Below are 15,001 nucleotides of genomic sequence, written 5' to 3' on the forward strand. Positions count from 1 at the left end.
CACTGCCTCCCGCAGTTTGGTCAAACTCATGTTCGTAGCTTCGAGAACACTGTCCAACCATCTCGTCCTCTGTCGTCCCCTTCTCCTAGTGCCCTCAATCTTTCCCAACATCAGGGTCTTTTCCAAGGATTCTTCTCTTCTCATGAGGTGGCCAAAGTATTGGAGCCTCAGCTTCAGGATCTGTCCTTCCAGTGAGCATTCAGGGCTGATTTCCTTAAGAATGGATAGGTTTGATCTTCTTGCAGTCCATGGGTCCAGCTCTCACTTCCATACATCACTACTGGGAAAACCATAGCTTTAACTATATGGACCTTTGTTGGCAAGGTGATGTCTCTGCTTTTTAAGATGCTGTATACCCTCCAATAATAGACAGCTGCAGGACAATGAAAGGCTGGGGTAATTTCCCTTTTAGGAGTACAGTAAGTTTAGGGCAGGCATAATTGCATATTTCGGAGATATCTGAAAAAAATATTACACATCACTTGGGAGGACAGGAGAACTAATGCCAGTGTACTGGAAGTAGCAAAGATTGCCAGCATGATTCTTCAACAACAACTTTGTTGGACTAGTCATGTTGTACGGATGCCTGATGATCGTCTTCCAAAGCAACTACTCTATTCCGAACTTAAAAATGGAAAGTGTAATGCTGGTGGTCAACAAAAGAGGTTTAAAGGCAAATCTTTAAAAATGTAGTACAAACATTGACAATTGGGAAACAATGGCCTGCCAGCGCTCCAATTGGAGATCAGCCTTTACCAAAGGTTTCATGGGCTTTGAAGACGCTCAAACTCAGGACGAAAGGGAGAAACGCGCTAAGAGGAAGGCACACTTGGCAAACCCTCTCCGTGATCAACTCCCGCCTGGAAACCTGTGTCCCCAACTGTGGAAGGACGTGTGGATCCAGAAATGGCCTCCACAGTCACTTACAGACTCACTGTTAAAACCGTGTTCACGGAAGACAAGAGAATCTGTGCCCAGGTTCCCCACCACCAAAGGCCCAATTTGTCCAACCGTCCTAGAGTGACAGATCAGGCTTGCACCTGTCTGTTTGGCACCTAGGATTCCATTTCCTCCCTTCCAAAAGCTTTGGCACAAGCCAATCTGCTCCATGGGCAAATTTTATCCCATGTAACCTAAGCAGACCCTTTTGTCAACTCTCCCAGGGTCAGTTTACAGCAACAGCATGAACGCCAAAGAGGCTAGATTCCCTTCTATTCCCTACTTATTAACTTAGCTCATCTAAACTTACAAAAGGCTTAATGGGCAGCATTAAGATAAATTCAACAGTGTAAATAAGTTTTGAGGGATGTCGTAATGGAATACGGAATGGTTTAGTTGATATAAAATATGCAGGGATTTTTGCTGTGCAAAATGAACCACGGGAAGAGCGGAAGTCATTGATATGTTAAGGTTGCTTAAGTGAATATTCTAAAATGTAAAACAGAAATTTAATAAAAATTATAATAGTAAAAAAATAAACTTACAAAGACTTTACTAAGAGCCAAATTACAGGAAACGCCGTATTTGCATTTAAAGTGTAGGATGTTGCTGTTTTTAATGGGAATTGCATGGGGGCGGCGGCGGAGGGGGTGTTTAGCTGATTATTAGTGAATATGGAGGAGAGGGGATCTAACCCTATCTCTGAGGAAGAAAATCCCCTTTCTTAAGGTGGAATTTGCATTAGTTCAGTTGGTAGAGCATAAGACTCTCAAACCTCTGGGTTGTGGGTTCGAGGCCCACATTGGGCAGAAAAGATTCCTGTACTGCAGGGGGTTGGACTAGATGACCCTCGCGGTCCCTTCTAACCCTATAATTCTATGATTCCTCCAATGGCACCAAGAAGGGATTCCCTCTCAAAGTAAATACCACCTTCAAAAAGCTTTGGCGCAGCAAGAAGAATGGATTAAAACCCTCTCCGTACCTCCTCTGCTGCCATTAATCACTCCTCCCCAGCTGATGCAGTTGGCATTTTTAAAATCTGCACAAATTTAACATCACATTTAGCCTGACCCTAAGCAGTAGGCGCTTTCATTCTTACTGTGCATGTACAGAACAGACTACAACACTGTGAGAGAATTGAAAACACACACTCTCTCTTTCAAAGCCACACTGCTTACTTATGGAAAAATATGGAAAATGTGACCATTTCAGCTTTATAACAAAGCAAGTGCTTAGCATTCAAGGAAGGTCATGTAAGGCTGGTCATGTAATGTTGTGCGGATGCCTGATTATCGTCTTCCAAAGCAACTACTCTATTCCGAACTTAAAAATGGAAAGCAGTTCAAAGACTCTCTCAATCAAAAAAAGTAGTATAAACACCGACAACTGGGAAACACCGGCCTGCAAGTGCTTGAATTGGAGACCAGCCTTTACCAAAGGCTTTGAATATGCTCAAACTCAGGATGAAACGTGCTAAGAGGAAGGCATGTTTGGCAAACCCTCACCTTGATCAACTCCCGCCCGGAAACCTATGTCCCCACTGTGGAAGGACGTGTGGATCCAGAATTGGCCTCCACAGTCACTTACGTGTGACTGTTAAAATCATGTTCATGGAAGACAATCTTACTCGGCTATGAGTGATCGCCAAAGAAAAGAAGGCTGGGGTAGGCCATATGTCAAGAATGCTTTGATGGTGTTTCCTTTCTTGGCAGGGGGTTGGACTGGATGGCCCTTGTGGTCTCTTCCAACTCTATGATTCTATAAATTGCAGGCAGTAGCAGCAAAGGGATCTAGAATAAAATCAGGCAGGGGTAGCCAGTTTCCATCTGTGATAAGCCCCCCCCCCACAACACAGTGTTTGCCCCGCATCTTTCCGTACATGCTCCCCAAGCTTCTGACTTCTGAGGGTGTCATGCTTTATTCCTGAACAAAATATGAAAACACAACTTACACTTCCGCCTGAAAGGGTCTACCTTTACAGAAACAAAAGCAAGAACTGCCCACAACATTTAGAGGAGCTCCAGCCATAACTGCCAAGTACCCCGTTTTCTCCGGGAAAACCCCGATTTTACTTGGATGTGAGGGACGAGGGATACAGGGAAGTCCCTCCCATCTTAAGTTCCAGCCCATCCCCAAGCGCTGGAGAGAGTAAGGAGAGCTCTGCCTCCAGCGGAGAGTCAGGAAGTGGTGTCCGAGGCTCAGGCAGGGTTGTGGAGCCCATGCCTCAGGTGGGACAGGAAGTTGGACGCACGGGGGGGAGGCCAATCCCCCCAACTCCCGAATTGCGACGCAAACGTAGGGGGAAGAGGTTGGGTCTGCCAAAGTTGTGGTGCTGGAAGAAAACGCGCCAATCGCCATTCGGGAGTTCTGACACCTCACCTTAAGGATGCATTTTCATTGCTCTGAACACTGTAAATAATCAGCACTTAATAAAAGCCTTAAAAGACCATGCTGGAGTCGTTACTCTAGAGTAGCCATACCAGGCCCTCTGACATTACCTTTTCCCGGTGGTCCCCTATATCACTTCGTCTCCCGTTTTTCTCCGTTATTTTCTCCTGCCGGCGGCCATTTTTTTTCTTTCCGATTTGCCCTTCCTCCGCCGGCTTCAAAAGTTGCATCTACGCATGTCCAGAAGTGCATAGACGCGACTTCCGGTGTCGTCGTCGGCCATTTTTGGTGCCCATAGATGGGTGGAGGGACACCGGAAGTTGCGTCGGCGCACTTCCTGACATGCGTACAAGCGACTTTCGAAGCCGGCGGCGGCCAATTTTGGTGCCCATAGAAGGGCAAAGCGACACCGGAAGTTACGTCGACGCAACTTCCGGTGTCACACGGCTGCCGGTCCCGGATTCTGCAGTCTGGGACTTGGAAGGTAAGGCTCCAGCCCTGCTGTTCTTGCACAAATCACTGTTTTGGGTCTTCATCCTCTGAGGCCAGGCTGCCTCTATGCATTGGGAACGACGGAATGATTGAATCACACAGAATGCAAACTCAATGCAGGAATATCGACCCCGTGGGAAAGGGCGACTGGAACGAGGCAAAAGCCTGAGCACTGAATCGTGCAGAAACCCAGTGGATGGGTCTTCTTTGGGCTGTGCTCATAGGACTCTTTCACTACAGTAGTATCTTGGTTCTCAAACTTAACCCGTTCTGGAAGCCTGTTCCAAAACCGAAGCATTCCAAAACCAAGGCGCTCTTTCCCATTGAAAGTTATGCAAAACGGATTAATCCGTTCCAGACTTTTAAAAACAACCTCTAAAACAGCAATTTAACATGAATTTTACTACCTAACAAGACCATGGATCCATCAAATGAAAGCAATAAACAATGTACTGCAGTCACACAATCAACCCATCAATCAATCAATCAGTAGCTGAACTGGGTTCCTCACAGTCACAAAAACAAAACAAAAAAGAGCCGCAAAAACAAAAACGCAAAATAAAGGCCCTTCCGGCATCGCCGGAGAGGGAGGTTGCGGGCGGTTGCGGGCAGCCACGACCCTTTCACGTGCCGGAGGGATGGCTGCCATCCCTCCAGCCATAGGCTGAGCCCCGGATGCGTCACACCCGGTGCGTCCAATCCGTACGCGCCGGGGGCGTGGCTTGCGTCCTTAAATGGAAGCGCGAAGCCGGGGCTCGGTCTCTTTGTTCCTGCCCCCAGCCGCTAATGCCAATACCTCTCTACAATCTGTAATCAATAAAGTTGTGGCCTTTTTATGCCCATTAACCTTAAACACCGTGTTCTGTGTCTTATTCATTCGGGGAAGGCCGGGGTTTCGCCACGCAAATAGCAAATACAGACAGACCTCAGTGTAACACTCAAAACGGAAGCGGGGCACTCAAATCAGAAGCATAACACTCAAAACGGAGCACGTTGGCTTTCGAAAAAAGTTTGCAAACTGGAACACTTACTTCAGGGTTTGCAGTGTTTGGGCTCCAAGTTGTTTGAGTGCCAAGGTGTTGGAGAACCAAGGTACCACTGTATTTGATTGACTTGCAATCTTGTTGCACGCCAGAAACCAGGCACCATTGAAAGGGTTACGGAGCTTACAAACCTCTTTGAAATTGTCAAACGCAGCCAGGATGATGTCGTGTCCCCCTCGGACCAAGCAGACAGCCGCCAACAGCTCCAGGACGAGGGCTTTAGTCCTGCGAGGAGGAAAGCAGCGAGGTGAAAGGACTCCCAAGTAGGCCGTCGTTCCTGAAAAGGGGCTGAAGGGTGTGATGGATTCAAACGGCTCAAGAGAAACTCCCAAGTTGGGGGCAGACAGGTCTTGTGGGGATGGGGAAGGTGACGGGTTCAAGGGTTGCCATTTCCAGAAACACGAAGCATGGCTGACTAGCTTGAGCCACCTGGATTAACTTGCTTGGTGGGGACATCTTCTGCGGCAAATTGGTGGGCCTGCTACACAAGGGTTCGAACTATGCTACCTTTCCCTCCCTCTGTCAACCGTATGAGGGAAGTGATGGGTCAGGTGGCATTTAGAAAATAGAAAATGGAACGAGGAAGGCCACAGGCCGCAACCACAGCTGGGAGTGTGGGGGGTGGACAGTAGGAGAAGAGAACTGATGCCACATTTTGTGGGCATTTCTTGAGCCTTTCAGGGTCCCTTTGGTGGGAAAAGCAGGGATAAGGGACAAGCCAGATATGGCAAACTGCATCTCCCCCATTAAGCAAAGCCTGGGAACTCTAAGTGCTAATAAAAACGAAGAGTATTTGGCCACACTTTCTGAAGTCAGGCATATACTGTCGAGTGCCATATACTAGGGTATTACAGTTTTTTAAAAAAATCCTCTTCTTGATTGGGAAAAAATTATGCTGTTCACACCCTTTCTCAACTCCCCATAGCATGCCTTCCATCTTTCTGTGTGTGGGTCCTTTTAAATGCATCCAAACATAAAGGGAGCGGATTCACTTCTGCCAGCCGCCTGATTGGCTGCTCCTGCAGGCCAATCAGGTTGCGGATTCACTTCCACCTGGAGTTGGATTGGGTGGCTCCTGCGGACTAATCAGACTGCTGATTCTGGATCCTATTGTTCTATGATTCAGATCAGTAGTAACAGTGCACTGTTAACATGCGAAGCAATTGCAAAGAGAGTCCAGTTCCCTCACTATGAAACATCCTACCTCGTACCTAGGATTTAGAAAACAGGGCATTCCACTTTGGAAGGTTCCGACCCTTAAGACAGGCCTGGGCTCCACGCATCTCTCTTTTCAGAAATGAAGAAACACACGTCCGGAAAAAGAGTTCCGAGTCCTTACCTGGGGTTCTTGTTGTTGAGGCTCAGTGTGATTTCGTTGACACAGGCTGGGTGGTTCATCACGAGGCTGAACCCGGACTAAGGGAAAGGTGAGAGAGGGTGTTAGCAATCCGAGTTGAGCTAGAGGAAATTGGGGACTGGTGAGTGAAGGGAGGGAGAAGAGGGTTCCTCTCATTCTGCGGAGAGTCAAGGACTGGATTTCTTCTCAAGCAGGAGCCTTGTCATATGAACATTGGCCATGCTTGTGACTTCCTCCCCCCCCCACTTCCCCCACTGCCAAATGTTTTGAGTATGGACCTGAAGGAGCATCTCCACCCCCATTGTTCAGCCCCGGAAACTGAGGTCCAGCTCCAAGGGCCTTCTGGCGGTTCCCTCCCTGCGAGAAGTGAGGTTACAGGCATACCTGCCAAGTCCCGGACTGCAGAATCCGGGACCGGCAGCCGCGTGACACTGGAAGTTGCGTAGACGCAACTTCCGGTGTTGCTTTGCTCATCTATGGGCACCGAAAATGGCCGCCGCCGGCTTCGAAAGTCACGTCTACGCATGTCCGGAAGTGCGTAGACGTGACTAAAAATGGCCGCCGCCAACACCGGAAGTCGCGCCTACACACTTCCGGACATGCGTTGACGTGACTTTTGAAGCCGGCGCTGGCCATTTTCGGTGCCCATAGATGGGCAAATCAGAAGGGGGAAAAAGGCCGCCAGCAGGAGAAAATAACGGAGAAAAACGGGAGATGTAGTGATATGGGGGACCGCCGGGAAAAGGTAAGAAAAAACGGGGGTTTCCCGGGGAAAACGGGGTACTTGGCAGCTATGGTTACAGGGAACCAGGCAGAGGGTCTTCTTGGTGGTGGCACCTGCCCTGTGGAACGCCCTCCCGCCAGATGTCAAAGAAATAAACAACTACCTGACTTTTAGAAGACATCTGAAAGCAGCCCTGTTTAGAGAAGTTTTTAATGTTTGATGTTTTATTGTGTTTTTAATATTCTGTTGGGAGCCGCCCAGAGTGGCTGGGGAAACCTAGCCAGATGGGCAGGGCATAAATAATAAATTATTATTATTATTATAATAATATGGACACCATAATAGGCTGGACACCATACTTTGGGACTTTGGGGCAGAAAGTTGCAGGGAGCATGGCTCCAGATGTATATGTTTCATCTCGGGTCCAAAGGTTTTTGTCCCATCGCCCATGGTCACCTGGTAATTCATGATGGCACGGAGACACATGATGCACACATGGACATCATCCCTTTGGCTGACGATGCGCGAGTTCCTCAGCGCCTTCCTGCTGTGTGCCAGATTGAGTCTGAGGTAGGGAAAAATGGAAGGAGGGAGGAAAGGGGGAAGGAAATAGCTGAATGAGAAAGGACATCAGATATCACCCGACAGTCAAGTCCAACAGCATAAAGAGAAGCACAGGAGCAAGAAATTGGGGAGCAGGAAATTGGGGGGTAGGGCAGGGGAGAGGATTAGGCTGGGCAGCAGGATTGCAGTACGAGAACCCTTTGGGTCTCGGGTCACGAGTTCAAATGCTGAACCAAAGATGCCCAATGAAAAACAAACTCTCTCCAGTCTGGTTTTCAGGACACCACTGTCTTTAGTGAAAAGGCCACAAGGATCTCAGCAGGCCATGGGAAGGTGAGCTCCAAATTATGCTTAAAATATAACATTCCATGATAAGCTATTAACATGGTTATGGGTGCAGCGGAATATGGAAAGTGGCAACTTTGGGGGGCCATCCTATTTTTGTTATTTCAAGTTGTTTTATGTTATTTTTTAACGATGCGTTATAAATTGCCATTGCCCACCCCGGGAACTCAGGGTGAAGGGCAGGTAATAAAATAATAATGGAGATAAGGATCTTTGTGCCGAACATGGTAGCAGTTGCTCTTCAGATCCTGAAGATCTGAGTTTCTCAGTCTCAAAGTTTCTAGACCTCAGTGTGGAAAATAAAGCCGAAACACACACATTAAACCTTTAAAAAGCTGGAGGTGGCGATGTCTCAAGGGGGTTTCAGAGACACTTCATCCTGACCTGGTCCCTCCCCTATCTCCGTTCCATGTCCCCTTCCCACTGTTTCTGTACAACTGCTCCAATTCCCTGCACACAACAATGAAAACTAGAGCCAAAAGCAACAGCAGCAACAACAACAACAACAACAGCAGCAAAGCAAAAAAGTGCCGGAACGTGGTTATGCAACCGACAAAAATAAAAGCATGCAACTCTCTGCAGGTGTCCGGGGTTTACAAAATGCATTCCATTTACAGAGCTTTTTTTAATTTTTTTTAAAAAATTGGGAGTTTACAAAAATGGCCTCCCTGCTTCGAGGGCTCCTAAAGTTCGGTATCCGAGACCGCCTGCCAAAATGAAGACACAAGCTGAGGAGGGGGAGAACATGCCCTTGGCCTAGACGAGCCTATGCCCTCCGGCCGCATTCGCAGGGGACGTTTCTGGTTAGGTTTGGGGAGAGGCTCACCGCGGTGAGTAGGAGTTGAGAGGAGGCCTGGGCTTAGAGTCCTGCTCGCTCCCGGGGGCGCTGGAGGAGGGGCTGCTTGGGTGGACTTGCTGAAAGAATGTTTGGATCTGCTGGTTCAAATGGCAACACCTGAAGGAGGTGGAAGATTGCAATCCTGCAGGACAGGAGGGAAAAATAGGACGCTTCAGGTGGACGCTTCCCCCCCCACCCCCCATTGCCTCCCCCAAACCTCAGTGGGGAAAGTGGCCCTCATGGAACCACAGGGGAAGACTTCGCTGTGGCTGAAAAAAACAACAACCCTGAAACTGTTTCAGCAAACCTAGCAAGTGATCGTGGCTCGTCGCTGCCCACCTTCCTGACAGAATATTGTTCCTTATGTTGTGTTCCTAAAATTAAGTTTCCTAGGATTGGAGGCCCTGTCCGCACTAGGCATTTAAAACACTATTATACAGGGTGATTCATAATGAAGTGTAGTTTCCAGGTGCGGTAAGACAGTAACAGGCGACGACACGGACCACAACTGCAGACCTTGAGGTAGATGTACTCATAAAGTTTGTGTTCTGCTACTGAGGGAAGTGACGCGGTCAGGCAAAATGGCTGCGTCTGCAATGGAGAAGGCGTCTTGTGTTCTTGAACTGAGCAAAACGGAATCTGTAACTGTCGTGCAATGGCGATTTCAATCACGATTCAGGGGGGAAACCTCCAAGCATTAAAAAATTGAAGCTACGGGCTGTTTGTGCAAACTTAGAAGTCCTGAACGACCGTGTGTATCGAAAGAAGTCGTTGGTAGTGTTTGCACCGCCATTCAATGGAGCCCAGGAAAATCAAGGTGTAGGATGAGTCGCGTTTGGGCAGAAATGGATTACCAGTTTGATGTGTGTGTGACAAAGGGTGCACACACAGAACATCTGTAACTGCTTCTAAAAAAAACATTCCCCTACAATTCTGTTACAGGAAACATAAGATGTATTACATTCGTCTTCTTTTTATAGTGCGTTGAAACTGTATACTTCATTATGAATAACCCTCTACAGTGGAATCTCGGCTTTTGAATGCAATCCGTTCTGCAAGACCGTTCGACTTCCGAAACGTTCAAAAACCGAAAACGGAAAGCAGAAGCCTCAATACAGTCGGGAAACTCAAAACAGAAACTGTGTAGTATATTCAGCTTCCAGAAAGCGGAGCAGTTAGTTCCAGGATCGGCGTTCAATAGCCGAAACGTACGACAACAGAGGCGTTCGACAACCAGGGTTCCGCTGTACCACTTTAACCTTCATTGCTTCCCCCAAAGAATCCTGGGAAATGTAGTTGGCTAAGGATGCTGCTGAGAGGTGTTAGAATGCCTCTCTATTGCCCGCCACAGAACTACAATTCATAGTCAGCGGTTCAACAATCAATCTGCCCAGGGAACTCTGGGGAATGTAGTTTTGCAAGGGGAACAGGGGGTCTCCCAGTATTCTGTGAAATTGTTAAAGTGGTCTAATGGGGCTTTAAATGTATGGCGTGGATTATGGCCAGAGAATCTGACCTCAGGGGCCTTCTAACTCAATAGGCTGCCAATGTAGGAAATCTATAGCCAGCGCTTTCCCGATAAATGGCCATAAGAACTTAAGAAGAGCCTGCTGGATCAGGCCAATGGCCCATCTGGCTCAGCATCTTCTTCACACGGAGGCTAATCAGATGCTTATCGGAAGCTCGCAATCAGAACCTGAGCACAAGAGCACTCTCTTCTTCCGCTGTTTCCAGAAAGTGGTATTCGGGAGCCCACTTCCTCCGACTGTGGCGACAGAGCACATCCATTGTGGCTAGAAGCCACCAATGTTCTCCATGAATTTGTCTTACCCTCTTTCAAAGCCGCCCAGCCTCCACTTCCTGCGGGGCAGGAACTCTTTCCTCTGCAGGTTGTCAGGCAACAAACAGGCCCAAGGATGGAAAAATCTTTCCTTGTAGGGCAGCGGCAACCCCCTTAGGCCAGTCATTTCTAGCTGTTCTGAGGGCCGCCCAAACTAAGCTGCTTCACATTAAGGCCCTTAAACCACAGAAACAGACTCCTGTTACTCAGAAGGGCTGACTTTCCCTCAAGCCTATTTGCATTTCGTTGCTGCAGTTAGCAAACGGAGCTCTGAAACCTAAGGCCTCATCCCCTTCCGGCCCCAGAGAAAAAGAGCATCCATTTTGTTTTAATCTCTTTAGTGGAAGTAGAACAAAACGGCCTCTTCTTTTACCAACTCAGGCACCCTCAGTGCACACCTAAGAAATACAACCGCTAGCACAGAGATAGTAACTGATGCCTCAATTTATTATTTGCCTCTTTTTTCATTAATTCTTTAAAAAAAACACCAAGATGGCGGCAAGAGGCAGAGCAGGTCTTCCTTCCCGACATATGGTTCATTGGGCCACTGCATTTCTCGGCGTCCATCTTTTCAATCTTACAAGCTCAGACTACAAGCAAAGCTGAGCGAGCCCCTCTCCCCGCCTCCCTGCCCCCGAGGATCCCTAGGCTGGGTACCTACCGTGAGCCGTCGTCCCAAGGGGAGCGTGCAAAAGAAGCACGGGGTTAGAACGAGGGGAAAGAGGAAAAGAGGAAAGGCAGAGACAGGAAAATGCAAGAGCAGGGAAAGGAAACCAGAACCTGCCGTTTGTTAGGCCACAAAAACCACCCAAGGCCACTCATCAAAATCACTACAGGGTAGTTTGCTTCTAAGGTCGTAATAGACTGGGAGAGCTTAGAAACTGAGGGGTGGGTTAACTTGCCTGATGGTTGTGGAAACTTTGTAGGATTGAGGGCCAATATTCTGGGCTCATAGAGAGGGTGTTTGTGTGTGTGTGTGTGCACGCATTTGCAGGCCCCCAGATTCGTCAGTTTATGACACTAAATTAAAACTCAGCCCCTGGCTGGTAATATATGTGCATGAACATACCGTGTGGCGTGCGGGGAGCACATGGCTATTCAACATTGTGGAAACTTGCAATCTCATGCTCCAGGGTCTCTGTATAAGAACTGCTAAACTAGCCCAAACTATGCTGGAGACAGGAAACATAGCATAACTAAAGCACCAGTTGCAAGCTTTTCTTCTTCTTTTTCTCCCTAGCTATTTCCTTATTTACCCGAAGGAAACTTCTGTTCCCCCCACCCCAGTCGAAGTGATTTGGATGCTAAATACCGCCGATATTTTTAGATGGAGATTTCCACACATCAGCTGAACACCTGACTGAGAATATGGAAGTGCCCTTGCCTAGGAAAGACCTTAGCGGTCAGGCTTGCCTGAGGTAGCCCTTCTTCAAAACTCAGTCCTTGCTTTTTGCCCTGTTTTGCCCAAGTCCATATTATAGCCTGAAGACCCCTGGGACTACAGCCTTGCTGGAGCTAAGCAGCTCTAGGTCTGGTTAGTGCTTGGATGGGAGGTCACCTGGGGACTGCAGGTATACTACCTCGGGTCCCACGATCAACTGAAGAAAATAAACGCAGAGCAGCCGATCTGCCGCTGCAACGAGAACAGCTTCCCCCCCTTTCAACTTTTCATTTTGCAGACAACGCTCTCCAAAAAAGAAGCTTCACACTGGCGAAACCCAACTCGGGTTTCCAACTTGGCGTTTGCTGCGTTCGTGAGATTTCCCTTTTGAGACGTTTCACTTAAGCGTAGCTTTAAGTGAGGTGGGCAAGAGAATAAATGCGAAAATGCCTCTTCTCCTGGCGCCACAACCTGTGTCCCAAGATACGGGGGAAGCAGTTCAAGAAGCGCTTGCCAGTGTTCGTTCTGTTACCTGACAGTCAGGTGCCTCGTTTTGGAGGAGCCCTGCGTAGGGGAGTTGCTGCTTCTGCTGAGGTCCTCCATAGATCTGTCCAGGGCCTTTCCCTTGTCGGACCCAGGGCTCCCATTGTCAGTGCTGTCCATATCATACCTGGAGCCACACATATAAAAATGGGCGTGCGTCAGCAGGTGGGCGGAAGGAGGCTTGCCAAGCTGGCGACACTGGAACCGAGGCATCAAAGCAGGGCTTATATAGGTCAATAACTATCCTTATATAGGTCAATAACTATCTAATGTTTCTCGAACTCGGGTCTCCAGCTGTTGTTGGACTACAACTCCCATCCTCCCTAGCTAGCAGGACCAGTGGTCAGGGATGATGGGAGTTGCAACTTCCGGGGCCGCTCCGCCCATGTGTGGGCACCGGAAATAGGGCAGAGCAGCACCGGAAGTCGCTTCTACGCATGTCCGGTGGCCATCTTGGTGGTGGCCGCCGCCATGCGGCTACTACCAAGATGGCCGCCGGGCATGCGTAGAAGCGACTTCCTGTGCCGCTCTGCCCTATTTCCAGTGCCCACACATGGGCAGAGCAGAACCCAAAATGGAGGCTCCCTGGCAGGTAGGAAATCCGGAGGATTTCCGGGATTTTTCTCCATTCGGGAGAACAGCGGGAAACGGATTAAAATCCGGGGGTTTCCCGCGAAAAACGGGATACTTGGCAGCTAAGGTCTAACAACAGCCGGAGACCCACGTTTGAGAAGCACTGGGTTTTAAGCATTTAATTTCCACACTTCCCCCTCTCCCTTTTCCTGCAGGTTTCATGAATTGGCGTTCAAACTCTTATCTTCCTATCCGACAGAGCAGAAGTGAAGTTGCTCTCCATGGTGCTGATAGAGTTCCATTATGACAGTACAGTCGTACCTTGGTTCTCAAATGCCAAAAACCTGGAATCTTCCGGTTCTCAAACGTTTTTCAGAAGCCGAACGTCCGATGCGGCTGTCGGCTATTGTTTCCGGGGTGCCTGCACCAATCAGAAGCTGCGCCTTGGTTTCCGAACATTTTGGAAGTCAAAGTTTGGCGCTTTTGTTTTTGCTATTTATTTTGCGTTTTTGTAGCTCTTTTTTTGTTTTGTTTTTGCGACTGTTTTTGTGACCCAGTTCAGCTACTGATTGATTGATTGATTGTGTGGCTGCAGAAATGGGTAAAAGCCCCCTGCCCCCAACTAAACAAAGACTATCATCAGTGCAGATAAGAGAAAAAAATTAATTTTAATTTTTATCATCTACAATACTGTCTTACTTTATTTTATAGTACATTGATTATTGCTTTCATTTTATGGATCCATTGTCTCGTTAGATAGTAAAATTCATGTTAAATTGCTGGTTTAGGGGTTGTTTTTAAAAGTCTGGAACAGATTAATACATTTTGCATTACTTTCTATGGGAAAGCGCGTCTTGGTTTTGGAACAGACATCCGGAATGGATTAGGTTTGAGAGCCAAGGTACCACTGTAGTTAGCAACACTGGAAGCTGCCTTGTGCGGAGTCAGAATCACTGGCACATTTAGCTAAGTACCGTCCAAACTGCCTGTCAGTTGCCCTCTGGGGCTTCGGGCCCTATTATCTCCCAGCCTTACCCGGAGAGGCCGGGAATCGAACCTGCCTGCAAGAAAGATGCTCCACCACAGAGCCTATGGCCCTTCCCCATAGAGTACAGGATTTCTATTCAACTGCCTTCACGGACTTTGGCCGCTCCTAAAATGGGAAGCTTTGCTAGTCACAATTACAGAGAAAACTTGGAAAATGTGCAGGTGGCGTTTGCTTGCTGTTCCTGGTGGCTAGCAGAAGCAGAGTTGATTATGCAAAACAAACAGGTATAAATGCTTAATTTTAGCAGAATGCTACGTAGGGAGTTCTTGTTAGACTGAGGCCTGTTTGTTAGTCCCTCATTCCGCTCAAGGAGAGCGTGAAGGAATTATTGACTGGGTTAAGTGAAATCTCTTCCAATTCAGGAATGATTCCTCAATAAAGTTATCAATGAGTGAAGCACAACTGGTGCTCTGACCAAAAACTCAGGGGTTATTTCAAAGACACGGGAAAAGGAGAGAATAAGGAAGAAAACATGGGTTAGATTTCACAGAGCAGAGCCCCTTTCCCTTTAAGAGGACAGCTTAGCACCCAAGTCCATATATAAAGTAAAGTTTGTAGCCAAAGAATTGTGAAAAGTAGTTCTGCGAGGCCCTAGCGGAGTTTAAGACTTTTTCCAAAAAGCACGCCTGTCTCGCTAAGCTATGTAGCAAACCACTTTGGTAACTGAGGGAAGTTTCATATCAGTTTGCAATATTCCCATCCCAGTCTACACATGCCCTATTGGATAGGTGACGGGTGTTCTCTGCTGGACTGGGGCTCACAAAAACAAGGCTAGAAGCTTCGCCTGGGATAGCAGCTCCAACCCTCAATTCCCGATGATCAGGTTGCGAATGGCACCACCGATATAGTCAAAACAGCGCCGCCCATGGACAAGAGGGAAGAATCAACAGGCTTGAGGGAAATATGGCGTTTGCAGAAACATGGAG

At 48.0% G+C, this 15,001-nt stretch overlaps 1 protein-coding gene across 3 annotated transcripts in view; it reads right to left on the reverse strand.

Annotated features, from left to right (window-relative positions):
* FMNL1 (formin like 1) overlaps positions 1 to 15,001 on the reverse strand; it is a 120,235-nt gene that overhangs the window by 41,372 nt on the left and 63,862 nt on the right. For 2 of the 3 annotated variants that reach the window (XM_035135503.2, XM_035135502.2), the window contains exons 6-9: positions 12,444 to 12,581; positions 7,400 to 7,508; positions 6,202 to 6,278; positions 4,994 to 5,087 (exon numbers count right to left, since the gene is read on the reverse strand). In XM_035135503.2, coding sequence (XP_034991394.2) covers positions 4,994 to 5,087; positions 6,202 to 6,278; positions 7,400 to 7,508; positions 12,444 to 12,581 — 418 coding nt within the window. The remainder of the gene's footprint in view (positions 1 to 4,993; positions 5,088 to 6,201; positions 6,279 to 7,399; positions 7,509 to 12,443; positions 12,582 to 15,001) is intronic. The other variant, XM_035135504.2, reaches the window with a different exon arrangement.

This window comes from Zootoca vivipara, chromosome 13 (assembly GCF_963506605.1).
Source record: "Zootoca vivipara chromosome 13, rZooViv1.1, whole genome shotgun sequence".
NCBI classification, from domain to species: Eukaryota; Metazoa; Chordata; class Lepidosauria; order Squamata; family Lacertidae; genus Zootoca; species Zootoca vivipara.